This window comes from Cuculus canorus, chromosome 14 (assembly GCF_017976375.1).
Source record: "Cuculus canorus isolate bCucCan1 chromosome 14, bCucCan1.pri, whole genome shotgun sequence".
Taxonomy (NCBI): Eukaryota; Metazoa; Chordata; class Aves; order Cuculiformes; family Cuculidae; genus Cuculus; species Cuculus canorus.
In genome coordinates, this window is record NC_071414.1 from 5,539,826 (window position 1) to 5,555,796 (window position 15,971).

Consider the following 15,971-nt stretch of genomic DNA (forward strand, 5'->3'; position numbering starts at 1 on the left):
CAGGCATAGTGCATATCCAATTTACTATAATAACTTCTGTAAGCGCTTAGGAAGTTTCTGCAGAAATCCTTCTTAACTGGGTATCACTCCCTGAAAAAATCTATCCTGCAGTTTAATGGCATCACCTTTCTCTTCAAGGCATAAATCAGTAAACTGCAGGCATTTAAGTGCATTTTCCAGCATGCAGACCTGCTTCTCATTCTAAAGGAAACAACTTACTAATTTTAATTATTTTTTAAGCTGGAATGAAGTTACCTAATTCAAGGAAGGGATCAGTACTGTTAGCCCTGTGAAACGTTACCTTAAAAAAACAGGTAGATTTTAGTCATAGAACAAAATACAGAAGCAACGATGAACGGAATAGAAATCTTCCTCTTTACTTCACTGTCCTTTGTTCACATTTGAATGACACCTCCCCTCACCTTCTATAACATCTTTATCTCAAGCAATAAAATACGTAAAATAAAACAAATAATTATAATCTAGGGGCATAGTCTGTAAATAGCTTCTAAGAAAATTCCCATCTAATATCGATAGGAACATCTACCTTAAGAAATCAGATACAATATATACACCTTGCAAGAAATTCTAAAAATACAGTGTTTTATCTCAGAAATGCTGACAAAAATCCTTAGTGCAGCAGGGGAAACTGTAACTATAAAGGCTGAATAAACAGATGCAGTTCTAAATGGAAGGCGAATATGTTAAAATTCCTCAATTCTGCTGAATAAATGTTTCCCTTTACAAAGCATCTCGCACCTGAAACTTAGCATGCAGTCACACTTCTAAATTAGGCAATAAGGATTTTAGGAATTTCATGGTAACTAGAAATTCAAATACTCACGAAAGAAGACAGACTTTAGTTATTGAATTCTCTGTGTACAGAAGATTGAGAGATTAAAAGGAATGGAGGAATCATTGGGTCTTAATAAGCGCTGCCTTCATTTTATTTTAACAAAGTTTCATGTGGTATGAAAATATTAACAATTTCAGGAGAGACTTCAGTGTATCCATAAAGTTTGGTATCTGAGTAATATCTCATATATAATTAAGTCTTTTGATAAAGGATATGAACTACTGTTTGAAATTAAGGGGAGTCTGACCAATTTTGATTCACTTTTTACTTCAGCATATAAGCAATCAAAATTGTTATAGAATATATAACAAAAGATTCCAATGAAAAAAAATCATAAAACTGATAACCTCTACAAGACCCTCTGGATTTGAATGAAGGAAAAGCTGCAAATGCAAGCTAAGGCTTGGGCATCAATATAGAATTTTTCATTTTAACACCAATATACGCTGTTTAGGATTCTGGTTCATCACCATCTCTGCAGAGGACTAATGCGGAAACAGAGTGCAGACCTGTTTACACAAGCGTAACATTTTCTGTAGTGTAACACTCACCTACTATTTCCTTCAAGCAACTGTTGCCCACTCAGCTTTCACAAACAAAATGACCTTGACTCTGATAACCCATTCTCTAAATATGGAAGGCTTTCTCCATTTTAAATCAATATTTCTGACTTATTTTGGGAAAAAAAAAAAGGTTTAAACATTCACAGGACACAATGAAGATATATATGGATTGGCTTCGTGATAAAGAATCAATTAATAACGATCCGAGGGAGGCAGTAACAAAAAGCAATTTTACCCCTAGTTTCCAAAGAAGCCAACAAAAAGATGCATTGGATATAAAAATCTATGTCACTATCCTTCTCCCACCCCTTCAACTATCTATTAACAATGCTGCATGGTGAATGGTGAGCAATATCAACCTCCATTTCATATTCCTAACAAACTCCTGTGCAGTGATTTTCTGTCTTAGGTCTAAACATAATTTCTTTTTTTTTTTTCTTTTGCAAAAAGAAAAGGCACATTACCATTATTTTTCCTGTACTGGAAAAAAATATGTAAGGAGTAGAATTAATCAGAATCTGTTAACATTCTAACAATTCATATTGTGCTTTCACTTTTCAGCAATAAATAATAATCCACTGATTCCTGCTTTCAGTAATACTTCTTATGGTTCAAATGCAAGTGACTCTGCAATTTAAAAATAAAATAAAATAACAAAATAAAATAAAATAAAATAAAATAAAATAAAATAAAGAAGAGAAGAGGGAGAGAAACACCCAACTTCCTTTTCCATAACTGCTTAATTCTGGCACACTATCTTATACTGTAAGACCGTATGCTAAAATGCTAATTCCTCTATTAGTTTCAGAGACAAGTGATCTGTAACCCAGCACATACACATTTTGCCTCACTATATTAAACGGAGAGCAAAGAAGTCAGATCAGTTTATATTTAAAATGTGCCGAGAAGCTGATGGCACCGTGCTACATTAGGAACTGAGTTCTACTCTTTGCTATTCCCAGTGGTTAAAACAAAAAGTCAGTTCTCTCATCTGCACTAATGCGTCTCTGGCTTTAGGAGAATCGGCATCTTCTGGGAAATCTAAGGGTTTGCGCATGCTGAATATATAAAAATAACTTCCGTGCTATTCTTGAGGAATGCAATCCACAAAAAGTTCAACAATTCCTTTTGATTCCTCACAACTGGAAAATGACAGTATTTGAAGCAGTCCTACTATTAAGATCAATAAATCACCATGTTCCAGGTAAAGATGTTATTCCTAAACTGCTCTCTTTTTGCTGTTAATTTGTTCTTTCACATGATGTCCTCTTAGTATCATTTCTAGGCTAAAATCATAACCTAGTAATATTTTTTCACTACAAACCCATTTAGCTTTTAATTTAAAAGAATGGGTTTTAATCATGATTACACCATTACGTTTATTCCTTATATCACAAAGCTATTATCACAATTTCTCTTCAAAACAAGGACTGCATCTTGATTCACTATGGTTCTTTAGCTCAGTTGTTCAATGCTCTGAAAAAAAATGACTGTTTGAAGGCAAATTAAAACATCTGTGGTCTAAATGCATTATGAATCTTACTCATTTGTCACTCTCATGAATAACTCTTTCAACATCTACCTACCCCCCCATATGCAATTTCATAGTTAACTGGAGTGAATACAGAAGAGATTAATCTTCATTTATATGGGTTTCTGTTAAAAATAGACTTAAATGTTAAAAGTGTATATGCTTTTTAATTGCACAAAAGAATAATTAACAGCTGGTGCGGTTCAGTCAACAATATTTAAGAAGAACTACCTAAACCTTTCCTTGCGGCTATTTTGTATGGTATCCCACCTTATAGCGTTCCCAAAGCAGGACACAGCCTGCTGATGCCAAGTTAATCAACCTGCTCTGTGCTGAACTGTTAAAAACTGCGAATAGAAACTAAAAATACAACGGGATTAGGGAAAAGCAACAAACCCCATCACTGGCTGGTAGTTTGTAGAAGTCTCCCTATTTACTGAATGCAGGAAACTCACAGCATTTTAGAAGGCACTGAACGACAGGGAAAAAAGAAATGGGTTGGGTAGGACTGCGGTGCCATTCTCTAAGCTGTGTTTGAAAGAATGCAGGGACTGTTTTGAACTTGAACAGCTGGGACTCCCTGCATGGGTCCCAATAATCAATGGAGGAGCACAAGGAAAGGCAACAAATCGTAGACGTTAGACATTGGTCACGGGCCATGGAACTGGCCAATCGCAGTCAGGCGGCAGTAAAAATAGCTTTTAAGTTTAGTAGAATGAAAGGGAGAAAAGCTTTACATGGATAAGCATACAAACATACCACCTCTGCCTAAATTTTGACTAGGGATAACGTTAAAATCCATGTCACCCTAAAGTCTTTGTGAAAGCTACAACTGAAAACTGCTTAACTGTTTAAGAGAGGTACTTAGGAATCTGAGCAGGCTGGACCGCTGGGCTGAGGCCAATGGCATGGGGTTCAACAAGGCCAAATGCCGGGTCCTGCACTTGGGGCACAACAACCCTGTGCAGCGCTACAGACTGGGGGAAGAGTGGCTGGAGAGCTGCATGGAGGAGGAGGACCTGGGGGTGTTGGTTGACAGTGACTGAACATGAGCCAGCAGTGTGCCCAGGTGGCCAAGAAGGCCAATGGCATCTTGGCTTGGATCAGAAAGAGTGTGACCAGCAGGTCCAGGGAGGTGATTCTCCCTCTGCACTCGGCACTGGTGAGACCGCACCTTGAGTACTGTGTTCATTTCTGGGCCCCTCACCACAAGAAGGATGTTGAGGCTCTGGAGCGTGTCCAGAGAAGAGCAACGAAGCTGGTGAGGGGCTGGAGAACAAGTCTTAGGAGGAGCGGCTGAGAGAGCTGGGGTTGTTTATCCTGGAGAAGAGGAGGCTGAGGGGAGACCTTATTGCTCTCTACAACTACCTGAAAGGAGGTTGTGGAGAGGAGGCAGCTGGGCTCTTCTTCCAAGTGACAGAGGACAGGACACGGGGGAATGGTCTGAAGCTTCACCAGGGGAGGTTCAGGCTGGATATCAGAAAAAAAATTTTCACAGGAAGAGTCATCAGGCACTGGCAGAGGCTGCCCAGGGAGGGGGTCAAGTCTCCTTCCCTGGAGGTGTTTAAGGAACAGGTGGATGAAGTGCTTAAGGACATGGTTTAGGAATGGTTGGACTCGATGATCTGGTGGGTCCTTTCCAATCTGGTGATTCTATGATTCTATGATTAGAGTGAAGTATCTGAAGTAAGTGTGTAGTACCCAGCACTAAGGGTCAGCTTTTAGACTTCAAAACCTCCAAGGGGACAGCTGAACTATGAATCTTTTCTGCTATAGTCTTGTTATTGAATGAAGAGAGAATGAGGATAAATACTGTAACCCGTATTTCTCATGTCGCACTTTACCTTTGGCTTCAAGTACTATGACTGAGAACTGCTGTTGGCTGAACAAGACACCAGTATTGCTTTGTCTCCATCTACGGCAGCATGGATGTGTTTTGAATACAACTGACAGAATGACATGGACAGTTGTATGTCAATCAATACTATATCACTGAAAACACCACAGCAATATGTCCTGTGAATTGTAGAAATCTAAACACCTAGCTAACAATTTCCATGGCAGCTATAAATGAGGTAAAAATGATCCCAATATAACTCCAACTGTCTGCACATTCATCATAAAGAGACGAACGTGGACTGTAACCTCAGACCTGAACACCTTCGAAATCACTCAGGTTTATATTTAGTTCTTTAATTTGTTACATAAATTATGTTCATAATATCTTTGCGCAAATGAATTATATTACATTATAAGGTGATTTTTGTTGGATGGAAAACTTTTCTTCTTTATATATGTATAGAAAAAACATATCTAAGATAAAATAGACTGGATAATCTCCAGAAGGCAGGTTACCCTAATAAGCATTTCATCAGCAGGTTAGAGTAGAAATGGAAAGAATGAACAAGAGAAAAGGGCTGAATAACACAAATTTTGTAAAAACTTTGTTGAATAAGAATGGCTCAAGATACCTCATGGCTTGTACCCTGAACAAGTGCCCATATTCAGTCCTTAAGATCTTTTAAAAAGTCATCTCAGTAAGTCTCATCCTTCTTTTCTTTTAGGGAAAGAAGGATGTATCAATATTCAACATCAGTGTGTATTTCATCCTCAGTGAGTAGTTACTGCACAGGAGATAACTGACAGTTTAAAGAGAAAGCTTTCAATAGTTCCATTTTTTACCCAAAGCCCTAAATAGATCACACGGCAAAATCCTGAACTGACACTTCAGAGACGTTACGGAGACCATTTTTTCCTTTCTCTTTTGACACTAATATTTTTAATACAACATAAAACTAAGAGAAAATTAAGTAGAACATTTCAAAAGCATCAAATATCTCAGGAAGACAAGCCTCCAGCTTCTCAGGCATCCTACTGCTAATTTGATACTATGCAAGAATTGGAGACAAAATTGACAAGAAGCTGAAAAGGTAAAAGTCTTGTATCTGAATTGTTATTCCATAGAGTTTGCAGCAGTAAGGCAAAACACATTCGGCTTTATTTGCATCTTCAAGTATGAAAGATTATGTGAAACTGATACTGAGGACGCAAGACTTTGAGAACGTGTAAGTGAGAATACAAGTGCTCAAATGTCTTTAACAAGCGAGCCTCAAAAGGATGGGGAGAAATCGTTCTCTTTTGTATTTCTTTCTTAGTGACTATAAACATTTTATCTATCTATATATATGTATATACATAGATCTTTCTCAAGATCTGGTACTACCTTTCTATCTGTACAGTCTGTCGCCGACCTCTCACAAGCATCCCCGTGTCTTTGTTGCTTTGTATCCAGCAACAGCATGTAATTCACTCACTTGCTGAAGCAGTGCTTGACACCACAGGGTACAAAATAACACAGAAAACATTGTCTGTGGAAGAAGAGAAGATTGCCTGACGCTGTGAATACTCCTATGAACAGCAAAATCAGCTCTGCCCTTTCAAAAGTTAGATCAGCTGCCTGATTGATTGCCCTCCTCTACTTTTTGTGGTCTTTAAAGAGTTCAAGAATTGGCCAGAAAATCAATATAACTCGTGTAGAAGCCCCTCCAAAAGGAGAAAAAGAAATGTGATTTCAGTTTGGGAAACTATTCACCAGTATCTGCTGGGTGCATCTTTGAAGTACCAGACAAAATAGAGGAAGCTTTGCTGAAAACACACTCATTAAATTTTTTGGGCTAGAAAAGGAAGAAGTAAGGTCATGTTCCGCAAATATCCTATATATAGAGAAAGAAAAAAGCTACTCAAGTGTTCTGACACTGCACTATGGCATATTTCAATCATTTACAGGAAGCCCTCAGCAAAGAATGCAAACAAGAGAAGTTCTTCCTCATGAATAAGCTTGCCTTTTAGCCAAAAGAAGATCCCCAGATGCCCCGTGTAAATCCTGAAGATGAAAAGTCCCTGAAAGTCAAATCACTGTCACTATATACAAATCTCAACACATAACAGTTCCTTCCAAATACATATAATCAGTTATCTTGCTCAGCTATGATAAAGTAAGAGGATGCATTTGGTTTTTCTGGACTCCTTAGTGCCACAGAAATTGTTTAGAAAGTTTATTCATCCCTCATACAGAAAAAGAGCAAAGTATATTTTAGTTACTGGGATATGAATTCGCGAAGTTACAAATCAGAAACAAAAAAATAGCATGAGATTCAAAACAAGAGCTACTTACACAGTGTGTTATCTTGGGACTTCACAGCCAAGAGGTTTTGCGGGTAAAATAAGAGATGACAGATTTACAAAAGCAACAAAGCACCCCAAAAGCAAATGTAATTGGAAAAGATAAAAAGTGTTATCTTCCCACGAAGAAATTTGCAATTTCTTAATTACTGGGGACTTACATCTTTACTGAGCATGGTGATGACCACTGGTCTAACTGACTTGGATTTGCTTATAAAGTGCAACACGATGCAATATAACATACGTGACCACATCAACACTTTATAAGGAAATATTTCACCTTATGGGGGTCTCAATGCTTTCATGATGGAAATGTAAATTTTAGTGCAGAGAATGACAGAAATTGCTGAGAGTCTCTCAGATAATTCATGAGGTATCTGCTACTCTTCCATTTTGCTGGAGAGATGCACAGAGGGGAAACCACCCTATCACACTCCAAATAAAAGCTTGACAACACATATCTAAAAGACTTCATCACAGATGAGCTTATCAAGAAACCTGTTACCAGATGTAAAGACAATGAAGATGACTGTATTATACAGGTGATGAACTGAATCTCCAGATACAGAAACAGCCAAAGCTTGTAACATTTCTGGTCAACTCATCACATATATTACCAACATATTTCTATATAATCAGTAATGAAAAGCGGTCATGACCCAAATATTCTATGTGTTTTTCAAATAAAATGAAAAAATCTGTTCCTTCCTCTACAGAGCGTGCAATCTAAATTTCTATCATCGACATTAGACATGGGTTTTATGCCTTGATATGTTATAAACTGTTACAGATTAATTTTAAGATGGAAGTGCATTGGAGAAGTCTAATATATCTCGCTCTTTCTAAATTGCTCTTTGTCAGATACAATGGCTTTCCACTGTCTCCTCCCACACACTTTCCACCTTTCCTGAAAATTGCCTCATCTTTGAATCATTACCGTTGTAATTACAACAAGAAAAATCAGTAGTAGAAGAAAACCTCTTTGACACAAAGAGCAATATTATAGGACAAAAATATCCTGCTGTATCCAAAGATAATACAATACGGCCTTATTAATGTTTCTGTTGATTATTGAATTCATAATAAGGTAAAAAACTAAATCTTTACACTTTATATCTAGTATTCCTTCCAGTCTACCAAAAAAATATAAACATGCCTAAAAGCTGGCAAGGGCATAGTCAATCCAAAACTGTCAGTGAAAAAATTTTTAGTACACAGTTGTTTTAGTAAAAAGAGAGGTGGAATATTACCCATCTAGTGCTCAGCTGGGTGAGCCTCGGTGCTTCAAAGCGAGAGGATTTGATGTATTTACCTGCTGGGTGTTATATTTGCTCTTTGTTTGGATATTTCAGAGTGGCTCAATACATACATTGACAACCCATTGTTCTGCAAATACAGAACACATAGATTAGTCTCCTTGGTTGGAAAAATGATCAATTCTACTTGTAAGGGTGGCATTAGGTTCTTAAAGGGGATGACAGTATAAATCTTAACAGAGGCCATTATAAACCAAGATATTTAGTAGGAACGCTTCCTTTTAAGCTCATTTAAAATCAAATTGGAAGAGAGCTCGTATAGTTCAATGAGCTTTTACTCCGCTTTCTGCTCCACGGCAGGATGAATTACGTCTCTGCTATTCCTGACACCTTTGACTTAATTGTTTTTTAAAAGCTCTATTGATGAGGATTCCACAACTTCCTTCGACAATCTGCTACAGTTTTTCATTTACCGTAAGAAGGTTTTTCCTAACACCTTACCCAGATCTCCCACACCATAACTTAAACTTCTTATCTGAACCAGCCCAGAGAGAGTAAGTCCTCTCGTTTTTCCTGCAAGTTTTTAAGTATTGGAAAATTTTAACCTATTTCCAGCCACGTAAGGTGACAAGACTGTGGTTCTTTCAAATTTTTCTTCTTATTCAAGGCCCTTAAAACAAGAAGATAAGGTATAGGGCTAACAGAGATTTCCAAATGCAGTATTTAGCACGGAACATATCCTACCATTTGACACTTCCAGTACAGAGGCCAAGGATTCAGTAGAGAAAAGGGAGAGGCGGATCACCACCTCTGGAGTTGGATTCGGAGGGGCAGACGAAGGCCAGGAAGCAGAATCTGCAGAGAGGCACACACCATCCCTGTCTGCAGCCTGCCTAGCACGCAGAGAGCTGGAGCTCAGCTTCTGTGGCTGTCGAGGGGCTCACAGCTTATTTGCATTGAAAATTAAAAAAAAAGGAACGGAGAGATAAGAATTATCTTGACCACAATCTGCAGCAGAGTATCCGTAAGATCAAATAACCCCTACTACAACCTTTTGCCACTTTCTCTCTAAAAGCAGGAATGCTTAACCTATGTCTAAAGTAGGATGTGAGCAGACGAGAGCAAGGCTTTAGGAATATAACTCGGTGCCATGAAGAAAACCTCATACATCGTCCTCTGGTGAGGGCCTGCCTTACAAGACACGATATGTTTGTGGACTTTTAAATTTTACTCATAAATATTTAGGATTAAATCCTGGTTTCACTGATCTCTCAGTGAGATTTTTACCAACAACTTAATAACACTTGTATTTCATGCTGCAGGGATATGAATTACAGATGGAATTATGCTTTAAAATCCTATTTTGGACTGTTTGCGAAGATCTCCATATATATCACACTGTCCCTGGTATTCAGTTTTGATAGTTTATATGCCAACACCATCCACAACAGTTTAAAACCAACAGTTTTAAACATCCAAATATTTTTTTCAGTGAAAGTAACAGATCTGTTTTATAACAGCACACTTTGACAACGCTCAGATGATTCAAGGAAAAGCTAAATCCTCCATCTTAAAAATCCAGCATGAAATTGGTTCAAGATTTAGTGACTGCTACATCTTAGTCTTTCGCTTTGTTATTAGTTTTCCAATATTTTTTTCCTCATCTAGATTACCCTCTATTATTTAGTTATAACTTCCTCCATAATTGCAATCAATGAATAGTAATCACCTAATAAACATATCCTGACAGGTCTATTTTTGCACTGGGAAAGATAAATTTTCTTTATCACCCCAGTAAGCAATTTCCCTTCTTACCTGAAGTAGTAAAGTGAAATATAGAGCTCGGTGTAGAGTTCTGCTCTGCTCTGCACAGCATTTGAGCAGCACCAGACATCATTCCTTTCACTTTTAGATCAGTTGGATATAGATTTATCCAAATCTGTGTAACTTGGAATTTGCCTGTACTGATTTTTGTACGCAATTCTATTATCACACATAGGTAAAAGCTGCTTTGCACACACAACTCGCTAACCCCGAGCCAACAGTGGCACTCTGGGTGACTTTTCAGAGTGTTTTTCTGAAAATGCAGGTAATGCAGAGAGAAACTGCACTTTTATTATGTTTTTTTGAGCTTAAATACTCAAATACCAAAAAAGGTGTATTCTGTCAATCATCTAGAAAGGCTTAATTTGATATTAAATAGAATAAAATATCCTGAATGGACTTGGATACCTGCTGGTTGCTATAGTAATTTCTTTTTCACTGCCATGTGAGTATAGCACATGAAACTGGTAAAAGAACACAAACAAAATAAAATGTGTTTTGGTTTGTGTATAGAAACTTGTTTTTTTCCCCTCACAAATCAGATCAATTTGTTTTAAGTGGGCTTGGCCTAAAGTCTCTGAAATCTAAACAAGTTTTTCTACTGACTTCAAGAGATTTCAGACTAGACGTAGCAGTAAATGGAAATTCGGAGTACTTAAACGCTCCTACGGGATTCACAATTTTCTGCTTTAAGCCCATCTGGAGAAATTCTCAAATGTCTTGTGAGCTAAGCCTGGCCATTCATTGCTCTTGAAGACCTCAAAAGGGCATCCAAAACTGCAAATTATATACAGGGAAGGAAGAGATTCAACCTCAGCTCATGTGCTATTTTGCTCTGGTCTGGCCTGGCTTTGCCTTAGGACAAACAGACTGAGAAGTTTTCCAGTTTTCCAAAATGAACTAAAGCAATGGCTTTGGATTAAAAACAAAAAAAAAAATCATAGTTTAATACATCAGATTTTCATTCCTGAATATTATCTTTTTAAGTGGACGCTCCTCAGTGAGTAATTCTGACATTAAATGGTCTGCCTACCTTTCAGCTTAAAGCAAAATCAAAAGGGGAGCACTCTAAATTAAAATGAGTTTCTGTAAAATTTAAGTGCAATTTCGTTCATCACACTAAGCTTTTAAAGATCTTGAGCAATCTCATCCTCATTCCAAAGTAGCAATCCATTTTAAGGACAAATTTTCCAGTGGTAAATTCTAGCATTTTTTGTACAAATACTGATAAACGTTAATCCTAACCACCCTTATCCTCCTAACGCTTTCTCCATTTCAGCCCCACGTAACACAAACCAGTGGAATCGGGCTGAGCTGTCCCTCTGAACTGAATTCCTTTTCTGGTGTTGTGTTTTGTCCTTTTCTAAACGGCCTCACAATCAGCCCTGATGACACAAATATAAGAAATTTTTTTCCACTGCAGGCCTGTAACAAGAACACATCTTTGTCTACACACAACAGACAACTTACGACTGCACAAGCTTCATATCTGATAACCACAAGGGCAAACCCAAGTTTTTCGCCCTAATCTCATCTTTGCCACAGGCAGACCCACATTATGTTTCAAGGAAACGTTTCTCACTCATCCCAAACAAAAGAAACTTCCATACACTTTCATCACTTTAGCAGCATCACCCTTCCTCTGAAAAGAAGAATTGATTATACGTATCAATAATAGGGAATATATTTGTTTCACAGCTCTAAAAATTAGACTAAAAATCTCACTTCAGAGTTCACTAGTTCAGCTTGTTATTTGCAAATTCTTTTCCGATATCAGTACAAGACATCTTTTTGTGTGCACAGTAATGAAGACTTGAAATACACTGATTACTTCTAAACATAGGCATATTACTAAAAGATTATAAAGCAAAACAAATTTTATGCAAAGCAGCAACTTTTAAAATAAGGGATTACTACACAATTTAATGCAAAAAAAAATATACTAGGCATTTTGTAAAGGTTTGTTAGGTAATTAACATAAAAACAAAATACCTGGGTTAATCTAGCAGAGAGATGTTGATATGATGGAAGTCAGAAAGCTTTTGTGAACAAACACTCTGCGTCTGTGCTGGTCACAGAGTGTTCTCTCGTACAAGCTTTGATTTAAGTCATATTAGCATAGTGTGGTGGAAGCGTGCAGCACCACAACATCAAAGGATATGCCCAATAACATATCTCTATTTGTCTTTTTTTTTTCTTCTCTCCAATAAGAATATATTTTTAGTTTCCAATTCATATGTGTATTGGAAATGGTTTGTACAGCCAGGGAGAAATCAGAAGGGAATGAAAAAGAAAAACAGCTTGAGGGATGCAGGAATCTCACCAGACTTTTAAGTAAAGAAATAACAATTCACCTGTAATAGGACTGTCCCATTAGGGTCCCTGATTGCCATGAAAATCTCCATTGACCTACTCCTTTTCTTTGTTGCTACTTTCCGTAATTAAAACAATACAACCTTGGATTTGGACTCGCCAGGTTTCTTTTAAGGTATACCTCAGAGTCCTCCAAAAACTATTCCGAGAACATTACACTCGCCTGGATCCTACATCATCTGAGCAGCTGGATACTCCTGTTGCAGATAATTTTGCTCAGGCTTCTCAGAAGAGATGTGACCGCTCAGAATTCCCCATTTTTTATTACAGCACCGGAAAAATAACATTTTTTTTCCTCCTTGATTTCAGTAACTTTCCAACATAATTCAAATACACCACCTGACTGCTTGTAGAGACAAAAATAAAGAAATTCGTATAGGAAGAATTAATTCCTCTTCAGAATACATTTTCAAGCACTGTAATTGAGAGGACAGAAGAGCATTGCTTTGTGCAAGTATAACCTTTTTGAACTTCCCAGGCTGACACATCACAGCTGAGATGCAATCGTGCTCGTCGCGGCGCTCTGCGTGATGCCAACGCTGCGCTGAGCAGCACGCTATTAGGAAAGGGTACAGCAGCATGCTGCACTGCCGAGAGGGCCCTCCCATGCTGCGACTGTCTATATGCAAACACCGTGCCCACTGTCACAGCGCAACACAGGAGAATGCTAGGGAGCTATTTCTGTGTCACCAGGAACACTTATTCCTCCACAACTTGACCGCTGCTCTGTGTGGTGACAGAGCTGATGTGTTTCAGATGTGATGTATAATAGCAGGAGAGCACTGATGCATCAGACCAGGAAATTAAAAAAGATGCCATTCACACAAAGGAATGTTTAGTTAAGTTTGAAAGTCTTGGCTCAGATGATGCTGTAATGGCCCGTTTGTTACGTCTTTACTCACTAATGTTCATTTGCTGCGCAATTTGTTGGGTTTTTTTTTTTTTTCCTCTACAAAGCAGTTTGTTACTGATTTTACATGATTCCAAGAGCTCATTTGCATTTCACCCAGCACATTTGGAGTCAGAGATAATATCTGAAAGCACTAGGGTCCTTAAAGGAACAGCCTATTACAATACATGACAGTAACTATGTCTCTACGATTTATGAAAAGAAAGCAATATGTGCCTGTTTCGGTGCCTGTCGTTTGCCTACCAATGGTGCAGTGCTCCCCATTCCAGCCCTCTCTGCATTCACATTTCCCATCTTTACAAGTTCCATGCTCTGTACAACGGGGATGACACACGCGCTGGTCGCACGCCTCTCCTGTCCACCCTTCTTCACAGCGACATGCTCCGCCAATGCACACCCCGTGAGTGCCACAGTCTACAGAGCACACTTCTAGGAGAAGAAAAGAAGAGAAATCATAGCCGGCTTACGCCAGTGGCCACGGGGCAGAAGCAGCAACCTAGTCATGAAGGGAAAATTGAGTACAATAGCTATGCTTTTGTTGAACACTGTATGCTGTCAAAACCTACCCTGCTCATGTTCAGGTCAAACTCAGCATTTAACTTGTGCTTAAAACCAAACTAAATTATATAAAAACTTTGTTTCTAAAAACCTGCAGAAATATGCTGGGCAAACTGCTGTAGATGCAACCAAGTTCCCAAGGTAGCTTGCTCAACGCTTGCTAGCAGTGCAAAAGGGGAGTGGGCACTCTGTTTCGCTCTAATCTGGACTGTGATTTTGACCTTGACATTGATTTGCTAAGAATGAGACTGAAACTCACCTAAAACTCATTCAGCAGAGAATGGCTGCAATTCAGGGTCACTGAGACTCCAGGAGTGACAAGCAAAAGAGACCAAGGGGAAGAATTTGGAATCCTAACTAACATGGTCAGTTATTTAGTGTCTTACTCCAAAAATTCTTCTACTGCTCTCTGCCAGCTGCAGTTGTAGAATAGAAAACAGAGGGGTCATTTGCCTCATGCATCATGGAAGAAATGGAGAGTGAAACTCCCATTCATGAATTTTTCTGGCTGCTGATGCGTGAAGTGGAAAAAACATGTCTTCATATTCATTTCACTGGTGGGGTATTCTGAGTCATTAATCCTAAGAAATAACTGAATAAGTGTGAAAACTGTAAATATCATTTTGAGAGACTTGCTTGCGGCCTCTGTCTCAGGGTTTAGCTTACAATCTAAACACAAAATTCCCACTGTTTTTTTCCCCACAAATAAAACATTGCTGTCTTGTCAAAACTATTGTATTTTCTCCTTAGCTCCTTCTGTTACAATAGTCAAGTTTTAAAACTGTAGCTTTGGAGAGGATGAAATTTTTTAGCCTACACTTCTTGCACCTGCTTTTTAGTGTCTCTGGCTTTCAAATTATTGTTTTAAATATTCCATGTACAATTTAACAGGGAAAAATATCCTCTATTTGAAAAGAAACTTTTCTGCATTGTGATTTTTTCATAAACCGGTAGCATTATGATGTGCAGTAAACCAAACACCCAAATTAACTGCAGTATTTTTCATTCCCCAAACGTTATAAACAATTTTTAAATTATGGAACTTTCCATTTACAATTAGGAAATAGATGTGAAGCACCAAAGTAACTTTTTCAGTCCAAATGAGGGTCAATATTAGAATGAAGCATAAACTTATAACTTGCAGCCTCCTTGCCCCGTAGCTGACAGTCTCAAATTAAGAGTGGCATAAAATCGGTATCTACTATATGTACGTACTTCTTCCCAACATAATTAAACAGGATCAAACATATTCCAAAGTAATTTTTTTTAAATTACTACCTTTTCAAACTTGCCATAGATACTAACATTTTAACAAAATAGAAAGATTATTCCGAAATCAGGAAAAAAATATTTTTCTTACCAACGGAGCAGTCGGGACCCATCCAGTTGGGATCACAGCTACAAAGACCCGAGTCAGACACGTAGGTACCGTGCCCACTACACTGGTCTGGGCACTGGGCTCTGGGAAGCTCACAATTTATTCCGCCCCAACCTGGGCTGCAGAGACATTCTCCATTAACACAGACTCCGTGGTTGGAGCACGTTGGATCTAAGCAATCAACTGAAGAGGAAAACAAAAACAATGTAGATAAAGGTTGGTTCACACTAAATGATGTTGGGAAAACACGTAGATGCATGCTCTGAAAAGTTCATATCACTGTGATAAATAAAGCAAATTGATGTAGATCTTCATGTCATATTAACACCTGGTCTGAGAAAGGGAAAGTGAGAAATAATTTGTGTTTTACATGAGCTACAAATAAAATAGGGTGTGACTGAACGATGACAGCTTGCTGCAGGAATGCTGTACTGAAGAAGCACAAAATTACACCTGGGGACATTTCTTTCTGAAATATATTGAAGTTCCAGTGACTCATGTACTGTATTTAAATAACAAAATAAAAATAACCTGAATAAA

At 38.0% G+C, this 15,971-nt stretch overlaps 1 protein-coding gene across 20 annotated transcripts in view; it reads right to left on the reverse strand.

Moving 5' to 3' along the window:
- TENM2 (teneurin transmembrane protein 2) overlaps positions 1 to 15,971 on the reverse strand; it is a 961,638-nt gene that overhangs the window by 69,400 nt on the left and 876,267 nt on the right. For 16 of the 20 annotated variants that reach the window (XM_054079360.1, XM_054079361.1, XM_054079368.1 and 13 more), the window contains 2 exons: positions 15,414 to 15,614; positions 13,712 to 13,924 (listed from right to left, as the gene is read on the reverse strand). In XM_054079360.1, the coding sequence (XP_053935335.1) occupies positions 13,712 to 13,924; positions 15,414 to 15,614 (414 nt within the window). The remainder of the gene's footprint in view (positions 1 to 13,711; positions 13,925 to 15,413; positions 15,615 to 15,971) is intronic. The other 4 variants (XM_054079367.1, XM_054079366.1, XM_054079363.1 and 1 more) reach the window with 1 other exon arrangement.